General features: G+C 33.7%; 1 protein-coding gene across 2 annotated transcripts in view; it reads left to right on the top strand.

The window, feature by feature from the left end:
• Nucleotides 1-25,268, top strand: part of LOC148614513 (protein kinase C-binding protein NELL1-like) — a 99,093-nt gene that overhangs the window by 11,338 nt on the left and 62,487 nt on the right. For both annotated transcript variants that reach the window (XM_088588629.1, XM_088588630.1), the window contains 5 exons: nucleotides 6,987-7,137; nucleotides 13,543-13,816; nucleotides 22,221-22,293; nucleotides 22,577-22,659; nucleotides 24,051-24,182. In XM_088588629.1, the coding sequence (XP_088444755.1) occupies nucleotides 6,987-7,137; nucleotides 13,543-13,816; nucleotides 22,221-22,293; nucleotides 22,577-22,659; nucleotides 24,051-24,182 (713 nt within the window). The remainder of the gene's footprint in view (nucleotides 1-6,986; nucleotides 7,138-13,542; nucleotides 13,817-22,220; nucleotides 22,294-22,576; nucleotides 22,660-24,050; nucleotides 24,183-25,268) is intronic.

The following is a 25,268-nucleotide window of genomic DNA, read 5'->3' on the forward strand; positions in this document are numbered from 1 at the left end:
ACTCCCAAAAATTGAATAGACATACAAGTCTGCTAAGTATTAACATCATATTAAAACAAATGTGGTAGAAGTTAGATTTTATATCTGAAGGGGTTTGTTACACTGATTGACTCATTGGATACATGTAATTGTATCGCTATTTCTTAGAAAAAAATGCAAGTGATTATTTTCTGTTGCAACTTGTGCATAATTTAACAGATTACTGGGAGTATTTCTATTATCATGACTCTAAAAGAATTACATAGTAATGTAGACTGTATGGTATTCAGGTAATCACTTGGATCATTATTGTCATCTAAGAATGAAGGATTTATAGTTAATAGTTTAATGATGATTATCATTGCTGCACTTAATAACAAGCTATACACCCTGTGGGATGGATCCAGAAAGTTTGAAAAAAGTGGGTGCTTAAGGAGGTAGACCTAGGGTAAGGGACATAACTCTTGAAATCAGTGATATGTTTGTATCATATACAATTTTCGCCAAAACCTTTTAAGCTTTTCTCTGAAACAGAATAAAATCAGTCCAAGTCACTTTGATGCTTACATGAGATTGATGTAAAATAATGAATACAAACGTTCCAATGATTTCTAAGAGTTGTGTTCCTTACCCTAGATCTACCTCCTTAAGTTGGGTTCCAGGCTATTATTTGGTCTTTTTTGCTCAAATTTTGCATGAAATCAATATTTTCAAACAAAAAGGGGGGAGAAGGGGTCTAACCCACAGAATCTCCATTGATCTACCACTGCTTCAACATTTTATTGTGTCAGGAATAGCATTTATTGAGACCTACTGGTACTGAATACCTTAGCTATGTGGTACCATTGTAATGCCAGGTACAGAAATATCTGAGAAGCCGCTGGCAGATCCAGGAGGGGAGTGCATGGGGTTAGCACCTGTCCTTTTAACTGGGAAATATGTCATTTTGATGTAAAATATACCAAAAAATGTTAAAAAAATAACCTAGCACCCCTCTTTTTCTGAGGTACATGTCTTGCACCCACCCTTTCAAAGTGTCTCGTTCTGCCCCTAGAAGCACACTTTTTGAAGAAAAAACAATGTTGAAAAACAACCCAAAATCTGGTTTGATCAGATTAATTTGTAAGTCTTGAAGATGTTTCATCTTCCAGGCAAAATAAAAATTGTTTATCCATACAATGTACATGCAAATTAATAGACTATAGGTATTCAGATTCCAACGTTGTATTTCTTAATAAAACTGTGTTAAAGGTGACAAAAATTATAAAAATTGATTAGAAAATTCAATGTTGACCTTTTATACTATATTTAACAATAGTCCTACAACGAACAAAAAAAAAGTTCTTTCAGTCAAAAGGTGAATGTTTTGCTCATAGAGTGGTTAGTTTCTGTCCAAGGAAGAAAAACATTCTTTTATGGAAAGTTTTTTTGTCTCCCAAAAGTACAGCTATTATAGTTGCCCTTAATTTGAACCATTGATAGAAAAGATAAGAACAACTCGTTATATTAACTATTGATTAATTTAAAATCACCACAATCATCATCTTAGCAATTTAGTTAATTAAAAGCATTTATATTGAAAACCTTTGAGAGTAAGAATTTAGTCCAGTTCATATAGTATTTAAGATGGAATTACGATAAACCCAGTATGAATGGACCATTGGGTTTGATAAGAATTCTTGTTGACTACTTGTACCCACAGATTCTAGATTAAACATACAAGTACCCATTTTGGATTCTAGGTTAGAAGTTTAAAGCTCCTAAAATTGGTAAGTTTAGTAGTTCAAAATTCAGTGATATCAGATTGATACTTTCTGTTGTGGCTAATTTTCACATTATTGTCCAATATTCTTTTTAATTATAGGAATTAACTTTTATGCTTTAGAATGTGTCATAATGTAAAAATCTATTTTAGCAGTTACTACTTACTATACCCTCATATATCATATATGTTTACAGTTTAGAAGCAAAAATTAGTAACCCACAAAAATACTACCTTTACAATTAGTCTTGTTCCACTTTTACTTGAAAATCCTAGATTCAATAGTGATCATTTAAACTAAATGAAAATGGAAAACCATTCTTTTGATATACAGAGCCAAAAGAAATCTGAAAATGAAAAAGGTCCTTGTATTAATGTCTCTATGTCCAGAATCAGCTCTGTATTTAATGTGGAAACAGATTTGCCAATAGCTTATTAATATTTTCAGAAGCATTAGAAGGTCATGCCAATTGACCCACTATGGCAGAGATTATGGTTGAGTTGTCATCTAATTTGTAGCTTTGGTTATGAGAAATCCTTTTTAATTTTACAAGTTTAGAAATGATTATACTTCAGGATGCCAGTAAATCTATTCTTGTCGAGTATCAATTTTTTTTTACATTATGGAGGAGTTGAAATAAAGACTTGCTGTTAATGTAACCTTCTACATAAGTTTTAGTTGCACATTATGATAGCAATCAATAGTTCCTAGAAGATTGATGGATTGATTGTAGTTTTATGTGCTATGGCAGATATTTCATTGAACTGACACTGTTTGTACAAGCCCAAAATGCTGAGCCCGCTATTAGATGTAATAGCTCACAGGAACAATAGCTCTCAGGGTGCCCAGACACCCCACTCAGCTACATAGTACTAGCTCACCAAAACAATAGCCCTCAGGGTGCCCAGACACCCCACTCAGCTATATAGTACTAGCTAACCAAAACAATAGCCCTCAGGGTGCCCAGACACCCCACTCAGCTACATAGTACTAGCTCACCAAAACAATAGCCCTCAGGGTGCCCAGACACCCCACTCAGCTACATAGTACTAGCTAACCAAAACAATAGCCCTCAGGGTGCCCAGACACCCCACTCAGCTACATAGTACTAGCTCACCAAAACAATAGCCCTCAGGGTGCCCAGACACCCCACTCAGCTACATGGTACTCACAGAAACAATAGCCCACAGGGTGCCTAGACACCCCACTCAGCTACATAGTACTAGCTCACCAAAACAATAGCCCTCAGGGTGCCCAGACACCCCACTCAGCTACATAGTACTAGCAAACCAAAACAATAGCCCTCAGGGCGCCCAGACACCCCACTCAGCTACATAGTACTAGCTCACCAAAACAATAGCCCTCAGGGTGCCCAGACACCCCACTCAGCTACATAGTACTAGCTAACCAAAACAATAGCCCTCAGGGTGTCCAGACACCCCACTCAGCTACATAGTACTAGCTAACCAAAACAATAGCCCTCAGGGTGCCCAGACACCCCACTCAGCTACATAGTACTAGCTAACCAAAACAATAGCCCTCAGGGTGCCCAGACACCCCACTCAGCTACATAGTACTAGCTAACCAAAACAATAGACCTCAGGGTGCCCAGACACCCCACTCAGCTACATAGTACTAGCTTACCAAAACAATAGACCTCAGGGTGCCCAGACACCCCACTCAGCTACATAGTACTAGCTCACCAAAACAATAGCCCTCAGGGTGCCCAGACACCCCACTCAGCTACATAGTACTAGCTAACCAAAACAATAGCCCTCAGGGTGCCCAGACACCCCACTCAGCTACATAGTACTAGCTAACCAAAACAATAGACCTCAGGGTGCCCAGACACCCCACTCAGCTACATAGTACTAGCTCACCAAAACAATAGACCTCAGGGTGCCCAGACACCCCACTCAGCTACATAGTACTAGCCATTTTATGCAATAGCCCGCAGGGTGCCCAGCACCCCACTCAGCTAAAAAGTACTAGCTCACAGAAACAATAGCCCGTAGGTTCCCCAGACACCCCACTCAGCTCTTTGGTACTAGCTCACAGAAACAATAGCCCACAGAGTACCCAGAAACCCCACTCAGCTACATGGTACTCACAGAAACAATAGCCCACAGTGTGCCCAGACACCCCACTCACCTATATGGTACTACCCCACAGAAACTATTCTGCATGGTGCCCAGACACCCGACTCAGCTATTTGGTACTAGCTCACAGAAACAATAGCCCGCAGGTTCCCTAGACATCCCACTCAGCTATTTGGTACTAGCTCACAGAAACAGTAGCCTGCATGGTGCCCAGACACCCCACTCAGCTATTTGGTACTAGCTCACAGAAACAATAGCCTGCATGGTGTCCAGACACCAACACTCAGCTACATGTTGCTAGCTCACAGAAACAATAGACCTCAGGGTGCCCAGACACCCCACTCAGCTACATAATCAGTGATAGTTCTGACTCATACCCAAACAGTTCTCACTCTAATATGGTAGTCTGTATTCCCCTGAATATTGTGTGCTTCTAGAAGATTGAAACTTGGGCTTCAAACTCATGTATCAGTTCTGCTATTATAAATCAGTGAATCAGGATCCTTGTTAGTCCTTTCTTTGTACATATAAGCCTTTTATTTCTGAATTTTGGAAATGTAACAGAATCTACTGGGAACAACCCAGCTTGTTAGAAGCAAAATTGTCTTAGCTATTTTTTTGAATAATGGAGATTTTTTTGGCAATTAACTCAAATTTTGCTGTCAACTCATCAGAATAAATCACTAACAACTTGTACAGTGACAGGCTATAAAATAGTACAGTAGAACCTGTTCAAACCAAACCCTGAATTTAATCAGAACCTGTAGAAACCAAACTCTGAATTTAATCAGAACCTGTAGAAACCAAACTCTGAATTTAATCAGAACCTGTAGAAACCAAATTCTGAAATCTGTCAAAACCAGTCATATCTTTTATAAGTCCTGTCACATCAGGCACACTGAACAACTGCCTAAACTGATCAAATCCCTCAGTCCAAAAGAGTATACATGGTTTATTCATGTTTCAATGTATCCTGGAAAATGAGGTTAGTTATAGTACAACCTGATCTCTAGAAAGGCTAAGACGATCATTGGGAACTAACAGCAAGTGGTTAACATTAAATCATGTGATTTATAAATGTTTATAAAAAAGTACAATGTTGCTAATGTTATAAACTCTTTGATCTGGTATGATATATGTTAATCCTGTTCAATACCATAGAACAGGTGGTTATAGAAACCCTTTGTAGCAGATTTTTAATGGTTTAAGCTCATAATACATTTATGAATTATGCTTTGTTCTGGATCTTTTGAGCTACTATTGAAAGACAAGAATAGGAGGTACATTACGGATATTTTGGAAAACATAAAGAGGTGTTCAATATATTGAATTTTCAATTTTGATTTTGTAGTTTCTTCATTAAATGAACTACATGTAAGTATACAAAAAAAACTTGAGCTTAATATTATGTATTCCCTAAATTGATGTTTATTTGCTGTACAAATAAAAATCAAGGTCTTTAATGCCCCCGTCATATTTGAATATTCGTCAAATGAAACTAATTGGAGCTACTGTGTGAAACACAGCAACTAGAATTACAAAAACTCACACCTAAATTTTGGACACCAATCCATATCATATAGAGGAAGTGTAGGTAACTTAATTAGTATTTAAATTCTTCAAACATTTCATAACTTGTCAAATTTATAGCAGCTTCAAAGATGAAGAAGCATTACATATCAGTTATGAAATTTTCATTTGATTTACATCAAACTGATTTTGGGAATTATCTCTGTATTTGTTTCTATCTCTAGACTGTATCTTCAGAGCATTTTAATCTATGAGACTAGATTATTCATTCATCAAACTTGTTTCCTTATTTATTTATTCGATTATGTAAGAATGAGTTCCAATTTATTGGTCAATTATGATAAAATCGTATTCAGTTTATACATATCATTATTTCTATACAGATTTATTGGTTAGAAAGTATGTTAAGTTTCCAGACATGCTGTAAACTAAATTGTTTTTGCAACCACTTTACTTTATTTTTTGCCCTTCTGCACAGGATATACAAGTACATGTTGTTTCCATATTTCATCACTGAATCCTCTTCTTTCAATTAAAGGTATTTGAAGAATCTGCAATGTTTTGCCATTATTGTCAAGATACAAGTTTTCATAAAAAGTTGAAAAGCCATGACATTGTAGTTAAAAGTAGTTCTGTATAGAATTTCAAAATTTTCAATTATTTTTATATCCCCTGCAAAGTGAGTTAGGGAGGAATTAGGAATCACCCCTCTGGTCTTTTTGTCTGTCCATATTTCATGTAAGTGCAACTCCTGTTAATCTGTTGAAAGGGTTGTGATGAAATTTCATAGAAAGATTACATGGGATTCATATGTATGTGTACAGGAAGGAATATAATTTCTGTTAGAGAACTCCAAATGATCATAATTGAACTCCATTTGAAGCAGTGATATTCTATTTATGAATTACTCACATCATATTTCACTGATTCATCTGGCACAACATAATGATCTTGACTTACTGGATATGTTCTTCACTCTTCTGTCAATTGATTTGGACAAGTTCTTAATAAAGAAAAAAATGTTACTAGAAAAAGTAAAATGGCAGTAACGTTCTAATGTTACTTATATGCTTTAACTATTCATGGTACTAAAATTACCCCTTTGTCTTTTGAAAATGATTATCCCATTGCCTGTGACCTTGGTGTACGTTCTAGGAATATTGTGACCTTTATAGTTCTTAAGACCTTGTGGATACTATACAATTAAAATTATTCTGTGATTTATTTAAACTTCAGTTCATACTTAGTCCTTTTGCAAATCTTGAATCAAATTAATTTTCTATGCAATAATTTAAAGTTCAAGGTCACAGAGAAACAGAAAATTTCAAGGTTAATCATTGGGAAGTCTTTCTTGGCAATGCCCTATAAGGTGTCATTTAAAAAATAAGTCCTAAGCTGAAGAAGAGGGTGGTAAAAATGTTAATAAAATGGATAAGTCTGTCCTCACTGCCTTTTAAAAAAAAAACATCAATAAAGCCCAGTGAAGAGTTTAGTCTGGCAAACTGCTAGGATTGCCAGCTGTAAAGTTTGACTGATTTTTCATTGTGAGTACTGCATTTCTTTGTATCAGGTCTAGGCGTTAAACACCCATTAATCAATCAATCAATTGTTTCAGGTCAAAACCGAGACCTGTCATTACCAGATATAGTGACAGCAGAAGCCTTAGAGAATATTAAAGAAACCAGTGATTTGACTGTAATGGCTACAGTGAAACAGACCCCAGGAAATTCTGGCAGTATAGTGGCTTTCTCTACAGGCATTATTAGGTAAGGATAGTTATGACAGCTCACAAAACAGAAGGGCCAAGAAGCTCCCTATCAGTCTGTTTGTCTGTCAGTCAATCTGTTTGATTTTCCATTTATCTTGTTATCCTTAACTGCTTAACTGATTTCATTGAAATTTTGGAGGAAGGTAAATTGAAGAAAGATAATTGTGTAATGTCTTTGATGTCTGTTAAGAAAATGATAGTGATAAATATTGCAGGTTAACTGCTAAATCTAGTTGTACCCGTACTAATTTGAACACTTGAACATGAGTATATTTCAAATGGCATACTTTATTATTGGCCAGAATATCCTGATGTCTCCCTAAAGAGACCTCTTACACACAATTTGCATTTGTTTAACTTAGATTATATTAAATTGTATTTAAGTAAATTTTTGACCTCCCAACAGATAGGTGTTCAATAATATAGAATTAACAGTACCACATCTGTCAGGTTGGAAATTCTTTGATCAGAGGAGTAGAATGACCTAATGATGTATCGTTAACTGCTTTCTATTATATCTGTTATAAAACAAATCCTTCCTGTGTTGGATCTGTATATTTATTCAGTCAAAAGACTCTACACAGGAGTGGCTGCTTATTTATAGAGAAATCCTAGTCATGCATTGTCCTATGAGGAATGTATGTTGTATATTTTTTTACTAAAGTTTTGACCATAAATATTATGACCATAATATTAGCCATACACTAAAAAACCCATGACGTCAAGTCCCAATGTTTACAGACTATAATTGAAATATCCATATACATGTATAGTGCATTCTATGTAATATTAACCTATATATAAAGACCAACTGTATATGTGACCATAATTTTGCTAATATTATGTTTCAATAACTAAAGCATTATCTTCTAAGAGTTTCTATTATCAACTTTTTGTATTTCTGAAGGAACAAAGTGTGTCATAGAAAAAAAAAGAGGTAATAGAATCAAAATACACTAATACAGTCAAACGTGTTAAATGCCAACTGTATTCAGCAATAATCTGTTTTACATGTTACGGACACAGGGACTTGAGGTCATGAGTTAAATTCATTATATGAGCAAATATTTTACTAAAATGTTGTTTTAGGCCATGTGAGCTATTGCCATCACTTAGTGTTCATCTTTGTCGTCGTCGTCGTCATAAACAATTATACAAAACTCTTCTCCTCTGAAACTACTTGACTGATTAGAACCAAACTTGTATAAATGTTCCTTGGTGTATCCTGCATAGAACTGTTGTGGGGATTTTTGATTTGTCTAAAAACATGGCCACTGTTACTAAAAATAGAACATAGGGGTCAGACAGTAGTTTTTCACATATATCTCCAAAACCGTTTGGTTTAGCTAAATTCTGACATGGGTAAAAGTGTTCAGCATGATGATATCTATCTCTGGTCAAATTTTGGTTTTAAACTGTTGAGTCATGTTGGAGATATTGCCCTTTTTCAACGATTTTTGCTATTTTTAATGTATTTCTTTCAAAAATCTTCTCCTCTGACATTATTTGATCAATTGGAACCAAACTTGGTACTAATGTTCCTTGGTGTATCCTGCATAGAACTGATTTGGGGATTTTTGATCCGTCAAAAAACATGGCAGCTGTTACTTAAAATAAAACATACAGTGTAGGGGTCAGACAGTAGTTTTTCACATATATCTCCAAATCTGTTAGGTTTAGCCAAATTCTTTCAATAGCTGAAATGATCCTTATTATTAGGACTACAAAAGTCTTCAGGGATAAAAGTTGTCAGATGACTCCTTGTAAGAGTTATTGCCCTTGGAAGGGGAAACATGACTTTTTTTAACAGTTTTCAGTCAATATCTTGAAAACTGTGATAGATTAAAGGAAACTTTCAATTGTTGAAATGATCCTTATGATAAGCCCCACCAAATACTTCTTGAGTCAGAATTGTTGGACAATTTCTTGTTAAATTTGTTGCCTTTGAAAGGCAAAATTCAACCAGGTAGGCGATTCGGGCTCCTGGGAGCCTCTTGTTACATTTTACTATACATGGCCATACACTAAAAAACCCATGACCTCAAGTCCCTATGTTTATAGACTATAATTGAAATATCCATATACATGTATAGTGCATTCTATGTAATATTAGCCTGTATATAAAGACTAACTGTATACGTGACCATAATTTTGCTCTCCCTTGGAGGGTCACTTAAAACACATTTGAGAGCATTTGAGCTGTCAATTTCAGTCCACCAGAAATGGCTTCATATCCTTACTAAAATTGGGCATATTTTCATACAAAACTTTGATATTCATGTAAAATTAAAATCTCAGTTCATTCAGTATAGTATGATTAGTAAAAATTGTATAAAATCTCAGAAGATCTTAGTCTATGTGAAAGTTCAGGGTCACCAATAGTTAATGTGTAAGGTCAAGGAAGGAGGTTAACAGGATATAATTTTGTGTGGGTGTTTCAGACAGCTGTACTTGATGATCTATATCTCCCCAGGTATTAAAGAATGTTACTCATTGACAAATCAGACTGTATGAATGGCTTATACAACATAGAAGTGAAAATTTATCTCCTTACATTCTTGTTGAATTAATTCTGAGCTCATCAACCTCGTGTTACGTAGCTAAAAACAGACAAGATATCTCAGTGTTTCCGGTACTTATGAGTGTCGAGGGTTGAGTTTCCCATGTCTGCAAGTGCTGCTCCTGAATGAGAGAAATTTTTGCCCTGATAACATTTTCAAGAGAAATAATTAAGGACGGTATTGAAAGAATCCTTACCAAGGGATCATTTATTTAGGTAATGATTTTGAAAGTTTTATATACAGAGTTGGTGTAACTTAAGCTCTGATAACCCACTAGGGTTAAACATTCATTCATCACCGTGGGTGGAATTTTGTTGATATATTGTTTGAGTTACAATAATCTTCTGTGGGAAATATTAACTAGGCATAAATGATAAAATGATTAAACTTGAAGTTGCATAACCCTGCTTGCATTGCATTCAAAACCTTTTGTCATCAACATTGGCCTTTCAACTTCAAACAAATTTTGATGAAGACCTATGAATCAAGTTCTTTGATTTATGGTATTTTAAAAAATGCAGAATAGCAGTTACTCATTTATTTAGGGGCGGGTTCAGGATTTATACAGGGGCAGATCCAGGATTTATACAGGGGCAGATCCAGGATTTATACAGGGGTGGATCCAGGGTCTATACAGGAGTGGATCCAGGATTTCAGGTTAAGGGGGAATAATAGAATAAAATGCTGAGCAAAATGAAAAATATTTGGAGGTATAATCAAGATTTCATGTAAAAAAAACATGATTTTCCATTTTCCTAATTTTAGGGGAGGGGGTGCCCTGGGTGCACCCCTACTTTAATCGGCATCTGTAACAAATTATACATTATTTAAAGTAAAACTCCATTGCTAACCCTGGAGCACACATGACCTCAACTCATTTATAACTCACCTCTAAGATAATGAATAGGGGAAAAGAATCCTTTTGATTCATTCTTAAATTGCTTCAGCTAATTATTTTGTCAATGGGACACCTGGATTACTGTTGGTTGACTTTGTGTTTGGAATATTCTGAGATATGAACTCCTGATGCTTATTTCCTGCCGTTTAGGATTCCTTGAAGGAATCTAATTTGCTAAAGCTTACTGCTACTTAGCATATTGCATTTCTAGCATATATCTGTACTTTCTGGTGACTGGCTGGAATGTTTGTGACTGCTTAACCTCATGAGAGTTAAGGCTTTTTCCAGGTTTTCTGTTAACTAATGCATATGCCTGCTTAGCCCTATAAGTACTAGTATACCTCAGTTTTCTTAAAACTTGGTCTTGGATAACCAGGTCTAATGTTTGTGGCTAATTGGTCTCTTGAGAGTTTTGCATACCTGTAAGTTTGTGGTAACCAGCCTTATAAGCCTTGTGGATGCTTTAGTATACCGCAAGGTTTCTTCTAACCAAGTCTTTGGTAGCTAGTCCTAATATTTTTGGCAGCTTATCCTCTTCAGAGTTTAGCATATTCTAAGTTTGTGGTAACCTGGCCTTATGTGGGTTTTTAGCCTTGTGAGTACTTAGCATACCTCCAACTTGCTGGTCAACAGGCCTTAGGTTTGTAGCTGCTTAGCCTCACAAGTACTTACCTCCAGACTTCCATGAGGTTTAGCATACCTCCAGGTTGCTGGTCACCAGCCCTTAGGTTTGTAGCTGCATAGCCTCACAAGTACTTACCTTGACTTCCATGAGGTTTAGCATACCTCCAGGTTTGAGGTAACAGGCATGCCAATTCATCATACTATATTACCAATCTAAAAAAATATGTGAGTCAATAGAAGAGTGAAATACTAAATGATTGAATTCAGCAAAAACTGAATATCTGTGATAAGATATTTATTGTCTTAGATTTTAGAAATGTACAGTTATGTCTAAAGTTAACAGTTTTTTTTCAATGAAGCTATCAATTTAGAAAGATATTTCAATGAAAACATGTCACTTTTAATAAGTTTTTATGAATGAATCTGGCAGAACTTGCTTCCTCCTTATATAAATAAGATAACCCCTTGCCCCAGATATGAATAGATCTTTATTTTGTTCAATCATTTTCTAACAGTAGACCTCCACTGAGCAAGCCATAAATGTTCCTCTGGCCCATTTGTTCAGCCTGAAATTTATATGAGATCATAGTCTGTACAATTTCATGGGCCAATTTGTGGGCTTCTAATAGGCCAACATTTTATTTCTATGTTTATAAGCTGTATGGTTGCATTATTTTTTCTGATTTCTTCATCATTACTACATTTGCAATTTTATGTCACCTGATCTGTGGTTACAGCTGTAAACAATATCAACCATGTCACAGTTTGTTTTTTCATCCATTCATACATAAATATTTGCTTTCTATATTTCAATACTATAAAGCATATTTTGCATTAGTATAATTTTCAACACCTGGAATCAGACATACTTGCATGTTCTATGACATTGAATCACAACCTCATCTTCAACTTTGACCTTTCATCAAAACTCCTCATTCATATTTTGCATCATTTCTATTTTCTGCATGATTTTCAATTTCATGGTATTTGAGGCCGAACTGAGAACCAAGTGAAGGTCAGTCATCTGTAGCCAATGGTATTTTGCATCATTGTTATCAATGCACCTGTATTCTGCTATATTTGACAGCTTCCTGACCTGAAATAAAATCCCATTCATAACTTTGACCCTCAGTCAGCCCTCCCATTCATATTTTGCATCATTGCTATTTCACAGTTTTTTTTCCTGTAGTACATCTGGATTTATTTGACAGGAAGTTTCATTTAAGTACAAGTCCTGGTAAAAATGAGGCAAAATGTTTAAATTCTGATAATGTATGTCAATAAAAACCATCAATTCACCCAAAGAAATCTTCTATATTCATATTGACCACTTATTAGATCTCTGCATCACTGGGTATGTTTTTTGAAATTGTTCATTAGAATGGTAGAAAATTAAGGTTTTGAGTTATTTGACCTTGAAGTGTTTAACTGTTTTCAGTGCATTTCAATGAAATTATAGCTAATTTTACCAGAATTATATGGACAAATATTTAATTTATTTCTTGTATCTAATTGTTCAATTGTCAAATTACACTGTCAGAGGTATACTCATACCATGTTTCACCTGCTGCCTGAATCTTAAGAAGACTGACATTTAACATCTGGATGAAGATAGACATGGCACACGACAACTTAAGGGCTGCTGTATTTCATTCAGGTTTTGTCAGACATAAAGTGAATTTTAACCAGTTTAATGTGCTTTAATGGGGTTACTGGGGTGTAAACACATGCTTAATTTAGTTTTTGTAGCATTCAGTGGATGGGAACCTTTAACAAACCAGAAACACAGAAAATGAATTTTAGGTGTGTTTTAATCAGCCTAAAATTTACCAGTGGTTTAGGAACTAAATCTGTTGGTATAATCTGAGAAACTCATGACATGGTTGACCTCTGCTTGTTTGATCTGTCCTATATTGCTAATTACTTCATTGTAAATGTAATTAGTTTTGATATATGAACAAACTCATGTAAAATGATGCTATTTAGACTGACTATTATGTATTTCATTTCTTCAAAAAAAAAATGTAGTCTATGAAGCAGCATTCTTACCTTATTTTTTCAAATGTTTTCTGTATTCTGATTACGTACCCTTTTATATTTCCCTTTTACAAAATTTTGATATATTGAAATTAAAGAACCTGAAATCTTGCATTTGTACATGTGTTTTCACAGTGACATGTAATCAAATTATGATTACAGAAACAGATCTTTTTAAATTCTAATGCTCTTAATTTGTAAAAGAATTATCAAGGTTGAATTAGAAATATGTAACTTCAACATTAAGTATTATTCATTTAAAATATTGTCTGGTCTTTTTCAGATTTTTAGAGGTTGAGAGTAGTGGGAGAAAGGATGAGATTCGATTCCATTACACACATAACTACCAGATACGTGTTGAGACATTCCCCTATAGACTTGCTGATGACCAGTGGCATAAACTAGCTCTTAGCTTATCAGGAACACATTTAACTTTATATGTGGACTGTGTTAAAATTTATTCTCGTGTGTTACAAACTTTGGACAGAGAGCCTCGTTCAGAAAAAGATATCAAATTGTACATTGGACAAAGGAGCCCTCGTCTTGCTTTTTTCAAGGTAGGTCTTTTGTTCTCAGTTACAAGAATATATATGTACTAAAAGTCAAAGGTGAATGGTCAAGGTCATAACATTTAAGCAATCTAATTAAAATTAGACCAATTAATTCCTCTGTGTAGTTACTGCCAGTAAGATTTAACAGACCTCTATTATACTATTAATGTTCAGATGACTTTATTTTAGCCAATCAGATTTCAGCTTTCATGATTGTGAAAGCATTATTCAAAGTAAAAGAAATTAGGCTTTTGAATGAATCATCTAAACAGTAAGTTGAATAGAGTGTTGTTAGATCATACATTCAGTGGCTGATTGAATTAACAAATAGATGTAATTCTAATTAGATTAACAAAAAACATTAGATAATATCTTCATGAGCTATTCCAATTTGTACCTTATTGAAGGAAATAGGATTCAAAGGCCCCCAAACCTATACTGAGAGTCTTAGTACAAAGAATTGGAAGGGAGATAATATGACTTGAAATATTTGTTTTGTTTGCTGGTGAAGGGCGTTTCCTCGGTGATCTGTGAGAAAACTCATTACTCTAGTACGAGTACCACACATTAGTAGTATTTCACTAAATCTTCAGATACCAGACCTATTTGACAGACAACTTTGCATCGGTGTTGTATTAGGGTAAATATGATGAAGAAGTCATTTCCGCCAGTTCATCACCATTAACAATTCCACTTTGTCAGAGAGTAATTAGAACCTTTATAATGTGGACAGGTTTACAAGGCATACCAGCCAGATCACAAATACCCTACATTCTCTTTAGACAAGATAGATTGGGAATTCAATTGCCCTGTCCATGTCTCCATTCTCATAACAGATAGGACGGGGAGATCAAAAGGATGTCTAAGTGTTGATTATGCAATCAAAGTTTCTGAAAATAGGTTCACCAAAGTATTGTGTTTTTTTTGTAAGACATCACTAAGGCATGCAGACTTTAGTGCTTTTTTTATGTACTGCAGGTTTCTACGTGTAGTAAAAATCTGAAAGTTCATTAGTATTAAAACAGATATTTCAGGTACTCTCTGTAGTTTAGTCATTTACATGTGGGTGTTGAATTACTGTCTTTAAATATGTCTGTTATTCATCTTTATGAGCTGTTGTGCATCATAGTCTTAAAAATAAATAATTGTCTATAACCTTTGAGTAAGATATTTTTGTAAGAGTACATGTACATGCAGTGGTAATACTTAATCTTTAACTTAATGTATTTTGTAGGGTATACTTCTAAGTCTACATTTAGTGATCAATGTCCAGAAGTTTAACAATTAAAAGCCTTCTATTCCACTAAATAGTTCAACTTTCACTGCTTCAGTATTGTCTGTACCACTACATTAAAGTTATCTATGTATAAATAGTAGAGGAAAAGTGCAGCCTCATGAAAGTGTCCATTAAACAACCTTAGCAGCCATATTTATACAAATTTAATAAACATGACCTTTACCTGTTGACACTGCAACAGAAAGACCACCATCTTTTTTTTCTTAACCAGAGTGTTCTTCACCTTTCGAGGTTAAACCAGTGTCTTTCATCATTCAAAACTAAACAAGAGATTAAGTCCTATACCTTTTAATATTGATCTAGAGTCATTCACCTTTCAAAACTAAACTAAAAAGTCATGCAACTTTCTCCACTAAACCAGAGTACCCTTCAGCCTTCTGTGTTACTCTGGTTCCTTCATCTTACAAAAAGTAACCAGAAAGTTTTTCACCTTTCATTGTTAAGTGAGGAAGTCCCTCACCTTTCAGGACTGCCTTGCCTTTCAATACTGAATCAGAAAGTCCTTCACCTTTCAATGTTAAGTGAGAAAGTCCCTCACCTTTCAGTACTGAACCAAAAAGTCCTTCACCTTTCAATATTGAATCAGAAAGTCCTTTTTCTTTCAATGTTGAGTGAGAAAGTCCCTCACCTTTCAATACTGAACAAAAGAGTCTTACACCTTTCAGTATTAATTCAGAGTGTCTTTCACTTTCTATACTTAAAACAAGAGTGACATAAGTAATACACCATTTAATCTGTGGCCTAGCAATGATCATATTGTTAGTCCCTCTACATTTAATACAAAACCAGAAAATCCTTCATCTTTTAGTACTACTCCAGAATGCTCTTGGTATTTGAATATTAGTTAAAAAAAAAGACTTCAACTTTCAACATATAACCAAAGAAATGTTTTCCATTAATTTTGAAATTAACAAGGAAGTCATTGACTTTTCAGTTAAACCCCTGATTATGAAGTTTTCAGTTTGAAGTATGTATACTACTATTTTGCATTCAGATTGTAAAAATACAAAAATAAATTTCTCCTAAATTTTATGCTTAGTATTCAGATAGGAGATAGTTTTAATGGTGTAGTTATATGTTTGTATCTTTAATGTTCAATTCAGTATGTTTGAAAGTTTGATAAGATCAAAATAGAGAATTGAGAAGTGAAATAAACTGAAGATGAATCCCCTGATTGTGTCTTGTCCAGCAGTGATAAGAGATGAAAGATGGTCAATGTTTGATGGATTTATTTTTATTTTGAGGTTATGACCTCATATTTCCAATCAAATACTTTTATCATCTAATTGAAATTTGTTTCAGCTGGCATTATGGTCAATTCTTAGTGTGGTTATGAGTCTAACATTTCTGCCTTATATTCTTTTTTTGTGAAAATGACCAGTAAACCAGTACCCAAAATACATCTAAGATACATCATTAATGCACCATCCTGGTGTACTACTCTCTTGGTAGTTTCAGGGCAGTAGGGTGATAATATGAATTATTCATGAATGATAATAGATATTCTTCAAGGATTTACATTTATCTTGGATCAGGGTTCTCAATAAGTTTTAAAGTAGGTGGAAGAAAATTAAAAGTAGGTGGCACCATTGAGGGCCCTCAGGCCTGAACTGAGAGCTGAATTGATTCTAAAACTTCCCACACATGGAATCTGTGATACAGAATCAGTACTGGGTTTGAAAAAAAAACAGATCACGTCCATTACAAAAGTGCCAAATTAACCACGATTAAAGTTTGTTTATTCCTACTGCCAATCACAACAAAAAAGAGGAAACTGATCTGCATTACAATAAACAACATGATCGAAGGTTTCTTACGCAATTTTTTATGTATGAAACTTGAAATAACCAAACATTTTTTTTTTAGCAATAAAATAGCCAGCGCCAATGTCAAAGTAGATGGCGAAAACACCAGTCGCCGGCACTTATTGAGAACACTGTTGATATCTACATTATCTATTGTTTCTTCATCATACAACATTAGTGAATGGACAGGGATCCAGTTGTTATTAGGCTATACTTTGTTTTTTGAAATTTTTGCCATGCACTATTTTTTTACTGGAAAATGGGACTTGGTTGTGTTTGAAATGAATATGCTCACATTTTGAATTTATATGTTACTGAAATTTGTTTCCTCTCGATATAAAGTTCAAAACACATTTGGTCTCATCATCGGAAAACTATGATTGATAAACCATTGCCTACATCATGATATAGGAAGGTAATGCTACATAATCAACCATTGGTTTCCAGTGATGATTTGGTATATATGGGGAATTTTAAATGATTGCAAATATATTTTGTTCAATTCTTTATGTTACCAATTCAGCTAATTCTGGTTATTTAAGTTCCTCAATACTTCCCTGTCATCACTTGTGAAATTTAATCTCTAGTTAGAAATAAAAATTTTTAATTTAAACAGTTGAGGATCTTCTACCTATGTTGAAGAAGTTCTTCTCCTACCTATGTGCACCAATCAAAACATTTTGCTTAAGTGGCAAAATATTATGTATAAGTTACATGTATCACAGATCATTGGAATCCCCCCAATTGTTTTCTTTGTGTGGCAATTCTTACCATTCAGTGGAAAGTTGATGTGAAAAGGTCAAGAGATTGTCACATCTTGCCCATATTTCCATACTTTGATATAAAGATCTAAGACAGCCCAAGTGGTAAACACAGACAAACAAATTGGTTTATTCAGTTTACAGACAGAATCCCATTATGTAAGAGAGTTAGAGATGTCATTACATTTTTCTTGTGACATCACTATATTAATTGCATAACACAGAAATAGTTTCGATGTTATGCCAAAAAACTCATTATTTCAATGGTCTAAAATAATCATATTCATGTACATCCCTATACAAGCACTAAACCAGGTTAATTGTAATAAGGGACATAAATAGTAGGTATTAATTCCAATTTTTACCTGACAGTGAACACCTTTGCAGACATATAATGGTACATGTATATGCTGTCGTCAACTGTTGCTTCGTTGTTGTCCATAGAAACTTGGTGTTGTTATAATAACTTGAGTACATGTATTGGTAGATTTTGATAAAATTTGATCAAGAGTACCATACCACAAAAGTCATACATGGATAGATCTGAGAGGGTATGTGTATAATACAATGTATATTGTATTTTCAGAATTAGGTCATTTGATAAATTTTAATCCCTATTTCTTGCCCAATTTCTAAGGGGTTTAATTCATAGGTTTTGGTTCTTTGATATACTGAATTCAACTGTGTATTTAAGGAGGTAGACCTAGGGTAAGGGACATTAACTCATGAATTCAGTGATATGTTTGTATCACATTCAATTTCACTAAAGTCTTTCAAGCTTTCATTTGAAACAGAATGAAATCAGACCAAGTTACTTTGATGCTTACATGAGATTGATGTAAAATGCTGAATGCAAACGTTCCAATGGTTTGTATGAGTTGTGTCCCTAACCCTAGGTCTGCCTCCTTAAACTTTTGAAATTTCCTTATTTAAGGTAAAAATCAAATATCAAATTCTTAAGTTTCTATAACAACCTGAACCAATGTTACAAATGCTATTAATTTGTCCCATTATAAGTCCAGTGTTGTATCAAGCTTAAGTATTGTGCCCATACTTGCCAAAACTCTTCTGACCTTGACTTCTGCAATTATAATAAGCTAAAACAGTTTATTAAATATTATGGGTATTGAACTTACAAGTAATACCAGTACATGTTATCACTGATTAATTATAATGTTAATTTTCTTATAAATCTTAGCATTTCATGTCATTTAATGATGAATTGTTGTATTAAGCTATGGAATGCTGTCTATCTGGCTTATATCCCATACTCATCTCATCCTATACCTTGTTTTCTGGCAATTTTCAGTCATTAAGATTGCTATTAAGTCATAGGAAATGCTCTATATTTCTTTAAAAAAACATTGTAATTGTATTGTCATTATCTTGAGCCAAGAAATTTCAGATCTATCTGCCTATTCATGAAGTGAGAGAAGTACAAGCAGGAATTACACTTGATATTAAGTAATTTGTCAGATCTATATCGAGACACATAAAGTCAGAAAGATCGTAAATGTTATGACATTTTTTTTACCGGTTATCCTTTGATGCTCCGTTACGTTGCTAATACATTTTTAAGATGTTTTTTGTCTGCGCCATTAATTCTATCTAATTACACATTAGGTAACAAAAGATGTAATAATTCAATAACTAAGGAAATTAGCGCCAAGACCTACCTGCTTGCTATAATGGGCCGTCTTGGTTTGGCTAATTACCTGATTATCAAGTTGTAGCTGTGGTTTCTAGACAGATCTCTGTGGTTTGTAGACAGAAGAAGTTGCACCCAAGGGATCCTTACTTGTACCTGACCACACAGCAATTAGATATTTTTAGGGATCTTTTTTTCTAGGTCATTTGGTTATATTGAGGCTCACAGTGTTATTTTAATGAATATTTACTGGAGTGCTATTATTCATATATTTTTATATATACAAACAAGCAAGTATAATCATAAAATGATTGAACACTGGGAAACTGGATGTGTATAGATTTAACATTTTTTTAGATTTATAAATATCAGATATACAGGTTTTACCATTGAAGATATTTTCATGATATGCCCATAATGTAACTACTGATATTTAGATTTACCTGGTAGTCTTTTTGAAATTCACTAAAATACTTACTGGACTAGCAAAAGCATATACTTACCCTTCTGTCTGATTATCTGTCTGTCTGTCCATGTACTCTGGTCAACAATGTTTTGTCACACTTATCTCAGCCATCTGTTACACTAATCTTTTGCTATTAGGCAAGGAAGCTTAATGGATGTTATATTCCGTGGCTCATTTTTTGATTGATTTCAAAATTCAATGAATAAAATATGATTTCAAAATTTAATGAATAAAATAGAAGTGTTGTTTAATGATATAGCAATTTCTCTCATTTAGAACCCCATCCATGAGCCAATAAGTTCTGGATATGTCATTACATCTGTATTGACTAGATATTCAAGTACAGAGGACATATATCTCATCTACCTGTGACGTATCATCCACCCACACAGAGATCAAACAGTTCAAAATTTTGCTGATCTTGCTAACTTACCAATTGTAGCATCTTTTTAACAGATTGGCACTAAGTAATTCAAGTGATTTGCCTCAGTTTCATATTGTATTGTACAGTGACATTGATATTAAAATAATCACTATTTAAAGAGTCTGTATATGCTTCCAACTTCAGATATTAGAAAATTTTGCACTCTTTTACATTATGGAATTTCAAGGAAAATTAATCTCTTGAAAACGAAAATGCCCAAAATCTTTATATTGAATGATTCTGTAATTCAAATACTGTAAATGTATTTGTTTTTGCTGTATAATAGTACCCGTGAATATGTTCACTTGACAGAATCCGGGATAATTAGCTACTACTGAAATTAATACATTGACAGTATGCTATCATGTACAAATGCTTCTTATAATAGTAAAAACATTGAATTGTATGGCAATGACAACAGCATTATGGGTAATGAGGAAGTAAGTATATGGATTGATAGAAATCATTTTTGTAATATTACAACAGCTGAGGAATAGCTATAGATATCTGAAAAATACAAACTTAATGACATTCTGCATTTGAAACTGACATTGGTTGAACTAAGCACAAAATGAACAGCCTTTAGAATTTTGCTTAGTTTTGTATAATTTTCATCAAATAAGATTAAAGTTTTCTAAAAGATTCCAAACTTGAGATTATCCTGTAAACTTTTAAACCTTATTTCTTTGGAATTACATGTACTTTTAGAGTGAAGCTGTTCTTCTTACATCAAAAGCAAGACTAATTGAGGAAACACCTACAGAACAATTATTGAAATATATTGTATCAACTCTCAGAATCATTTTTCAGTAATGACCAATAAAATTAGCTGAATTCTTTGAACATATCTTTTGTGTTTTATCAGATCATAGATATTAGTGGTTCAGTTTAATCTCACCCTAGTGTTTTAGTATTAATTTTGAATGTGTAAATTGAAGTTTTGAACAAATTCCAGATAGTTCATACCAGGAATTTAATGGTTTTGGTACTATGGTATCACTCAACATAGGTTGTTCCAAATTGAGAAAGAGAGAGAAGTTCAAGGCTTCTTTCTATAGTACAATCGGCAGACAACATGAAAGGGTCTATGTCCATTCACATCTGTAAAGTACTGCTAATTTGTTTAGATATTTGTTCATTGTATTCTGTTTGATTTGGCTGGTCACCAATTAGGATGTATCTATAGTATCTATGGTCAGGCTAAGTTAATAGCTACCATACCTTGCTCTGGTCATCTTAAATAGGTCTGTGTTCTGAAGGATGATAACCTTTACCATTGAATACATATGGTTAGCAGTAAAGAAATGTTTGAATCTCTGTGTTTTTCAAGTTCTGCCCCAAAATGACTATGCACTCAACTTTCTTGTTGTACATGTATCTTGCCCCAATTGTAAATAGGGTTTAACTTTAGTCTTTTCTTCTATCCCCTCCTCATACAATTTTGGTTCCATTTTACTGAGATTTTTTCATGCTGACTTACAAAAACCTGACTTCCTGTTTGATGACCTTGATAAAATTTGATGTCTTTACTGCCATATCTTTTGCAACCTTTTTGCTCTTGTATCACTTCCATATCAGAGATCATTGTCTCCTAAGCAGTTTCCTTTCTTGACATATGTATTATGGTACACTGCTACTTGTTTGTCTGTCTGTCAACATATTATACAATGATTTAAATATTATTAAAGGGATTTTAAATAAAATGATAGAATGTATGTCTTGTTGTAGGATGCTTTATATTTTTCTCAATGAATATCACTCTTTTACATAGACTTGAAATGCCAAACTTGAGGGAGAGGTCATGTCAGTTGTTTATAAGTTATCTTTCCCATCATACTCTTATTATCTTGTGCAACTGAACACTCACAGCCAATATTTGAAAAAGGAGATTTGAAATACATACTCACTGTCATATCAGAAATTCTGGCCATAAGTTAGTAGAGTCTTGCATGATTCTTTTTAGGAAATACCTTAGTTTCATATCTAATTTTATATTTCTTTCATTTCAGGGAGCTATACAAGATGTGAAGATAGTCACACAGCCTGATGGCCATCTTGATCAGTGTCCAAACTCAGATACAGGTATACTTGTTTGCAATTCATAACAGAGATTAAGTACTGAAGGAAGATTCATAAGTCTTGTCCTTCAAGTAAACTTGTAAGATTGACAGTTTAATTTGTATTCAGTTGCACTGCTGTCTTTATTATCTGGCAGTCAATTATATTGTTATGGTGGTATTCAGATTTAGATACAAGAAAAAAACAAGAAAAAAGCAAAAACAATACTGATACAGATACTGATATAGATATTATACATATCAATTAATTTCGAAAATGCAAATTTTATTTTGTATTTTATTTCCAGTTTGCCCTACATGTTCACAATTCCAAGCAATGGAGCAACAAGTTAGAAATATATATTCCATGTACCATAATCTTTCCATAGAGGTATGTAAATAATCAAAATACAGAGGTCAAGGGTTCAAAATTCTCGCTTGACCTTACAAATATTTTACTAATTCCATGTAAAATATAAAAAAAACAAGAAAATTTTCTATCAAAATACTGATATCCATTACTTTAAAATCTGCAGCACTTCCAAATGATAATGTGGTATGGTTTACCTTACAAGCAGAAAAAATGTGTAATAACTGAACTGTACAAGCCATATTTGGTTAATAAGTTTATTGCATGGTTGTTAAAAATAGGAGAAAAAAAAACATTCAAAAACCTAAGAAACAGTCTCATATTTTCATAAAACCTTTAAAAAAAAAGCAGTCATAATATTGTCAGTGTTGTGGAAATCTTCATTGTCAATAGGAACTTGACATCAGGACAATAACATGATAGAAAGTAAAAGGATATATTTGAAGTTGCACCTTCAGGTGCTATACCGCAAAAGGAAGGACAGGATTGATTGTGGAAAATTTATGAACAAGGAGCCAAAATGGTCACTTTTATTTTGGTCAGATTCTTATCCTGTGCCAAACAATATGATTACAATCCAAATTTAAAGCTGTATCAAGGTTGAATGGTGTGTGTATACTTGCCTTCGTTGTTAAAGGGTTCCACCTCTGAAGTGGTATTAAGTTACGACCTGCAAAACATTTTATTCTTATAAGGGAAACTATTTTCTATGCATGTTTTTTTTTCATTTAAACAGTATAGATAATAATCTAGATACCCAATTAAATTCCATTCTTGTTAACAACTCAGTGTAAAAAAACTATTAGTGATTACCTCATCTTTCAATTATTGAAATTATTATGCAACAATTCTTCTAAAAACTCAAGCAAAATTGATTGTCTCTTACTTTAAAGTTGATCTGATTTATAACCTTGTAGATTTTTATCTACAGAGGTGAGTAAACTAGATAAATTAGTTACTCTTTTCAACACTTCCGTGTAAAATCAATAAGATCACCATTGTTGAAAAGTAAAGAAAAAAATCATTGATATCAGAAACTGAGTGTTACAAAAGATTTTCAACTTGAGAGTTTGCATTGTTTTTTTAATCTTTTTTGTCTCTGCATGGAAGAGGTTGCAGTTGTTTAAACAAATCTTTGGATAATATTTCTAACTGAAAAATAGGTTTGGCATTTTTTTCAAAATAAACTCAAAATTTTTGGGTGTTATTTTGATATTTTGAGAATTTTCAACAATACAGGAATATTAAGTCTTGAAGGACATATGACCAACAGGATCCATGAATTCCTCCAAGTCTTTTTAATGTATGGACTGGTCATAGATGATGATGTCTGGGTACATTTAAGGGGCAAGGGATGTGACACTAACTGTAATGACTATGTTACATGTTCTCAATATTTGCTTAACTTTCAGCTTCAGCGAGCAAAACAAAGGATAGCAGAATTAGAGCAGTGTGAATGTCGGAGAAGTTGTCAAAATAATGGTACACTTAAGAAAGAGGGTGAAGTGTGGCATCCGAACCCCTGTACTACCTGTGTTTGTAAAGTAAGACAGCATCATTAGTCATCATTTGATTATTTATAGAGAACTAAGCCCTCATGATGGGTAATATATTTGAATTGAACCTATAACCTTAAAACCACTGAGGGGCTGATTTTATTGTCAGGAATTGATCTGCTTAAAATACCACATAGTGCAGATACAAAAGTTGTGACTATGGGACAGTTTGGCCCATAGACAAGTTGTCGCTAGTCTACTAGGACTTCACACAATTAAGTTTAAATCATTACATATCTATCTAGCTAAAACAATGTCCTCTTACTGGATACACCTACCTCAAATTAAAAATTTGTGAAAATGACTTCATTGTATGGTGTCTTTAAAGGAGCTTTTAGACTACCATTTAGATTATCGATCTTCTGATATTCAGGAACACTGGAAACCAATTTAAGTAGAGCAATTTTTTGTTTCCTTTTTGTGAGGATAAAGAAGTCCTAATTTATAGTCATTGACACAAATTTATTTGTTGACGTTGAAAGTTATGCAAGGATTATATTTTCACAAAAACAATGTTTTGTAACCCAGAATTTAGCTCCAAATACAAGCTGTTCCCATAAAATTTGTAATGGGCACTATTTTAAATGAATCAATATTCCACCTTACCAAAAGCAATTTTGGCTTTTCCTCGTTGCATGTTAGATTCAATTTTTCCCCTTATCATCAACAAGAATGGTGGGTAAGGAGTCTGTTTGGAAAAATTATGACAAAATTACTGGTCACATTGATATAGTCTTCACTGAGTAACAGCAGGGTGGACAAGTTTGATTCCTCAAATTGTCAATCTTGTATTTGCATCTCTGTAAATAGATGAGGATCTTATATTAGTACGAGGTCCCAATTCACTCATGATAAACAATTTAATATCAATTACTCAGTGTCAAATAAATATTACTCATGAAGTACTAGACCATGAGATTTGATACTTGTGATAAGTATCTGTGTGGGTAGTATCATTGCTCTTGTCAGTACAATGTAGGCCACTAATTATATAATTGTGTTAATTTAGCACACTCCTCAGTGCTTTTCTTATATATTGATTCATCTTTGAGGTACTTGTTTAGCCATTTAGAT

Source organism: Perna viridis, chromosome 6 (genome assembly GCF_037379345.1).
Source record: "Perna viridis isolate PV_CMFRI_1.1 ecotype Kerala chromosome 6, ASM3737934v1, whole genome shotgun sequence".
In the NCBI taxonomy this organism is placed as follows: domain Eukaryota; kingdom Metazoa; phylum Mollusca; class Bivalvia; order Mytilida; family Mytilidae; genus Perna; species Perna viridis.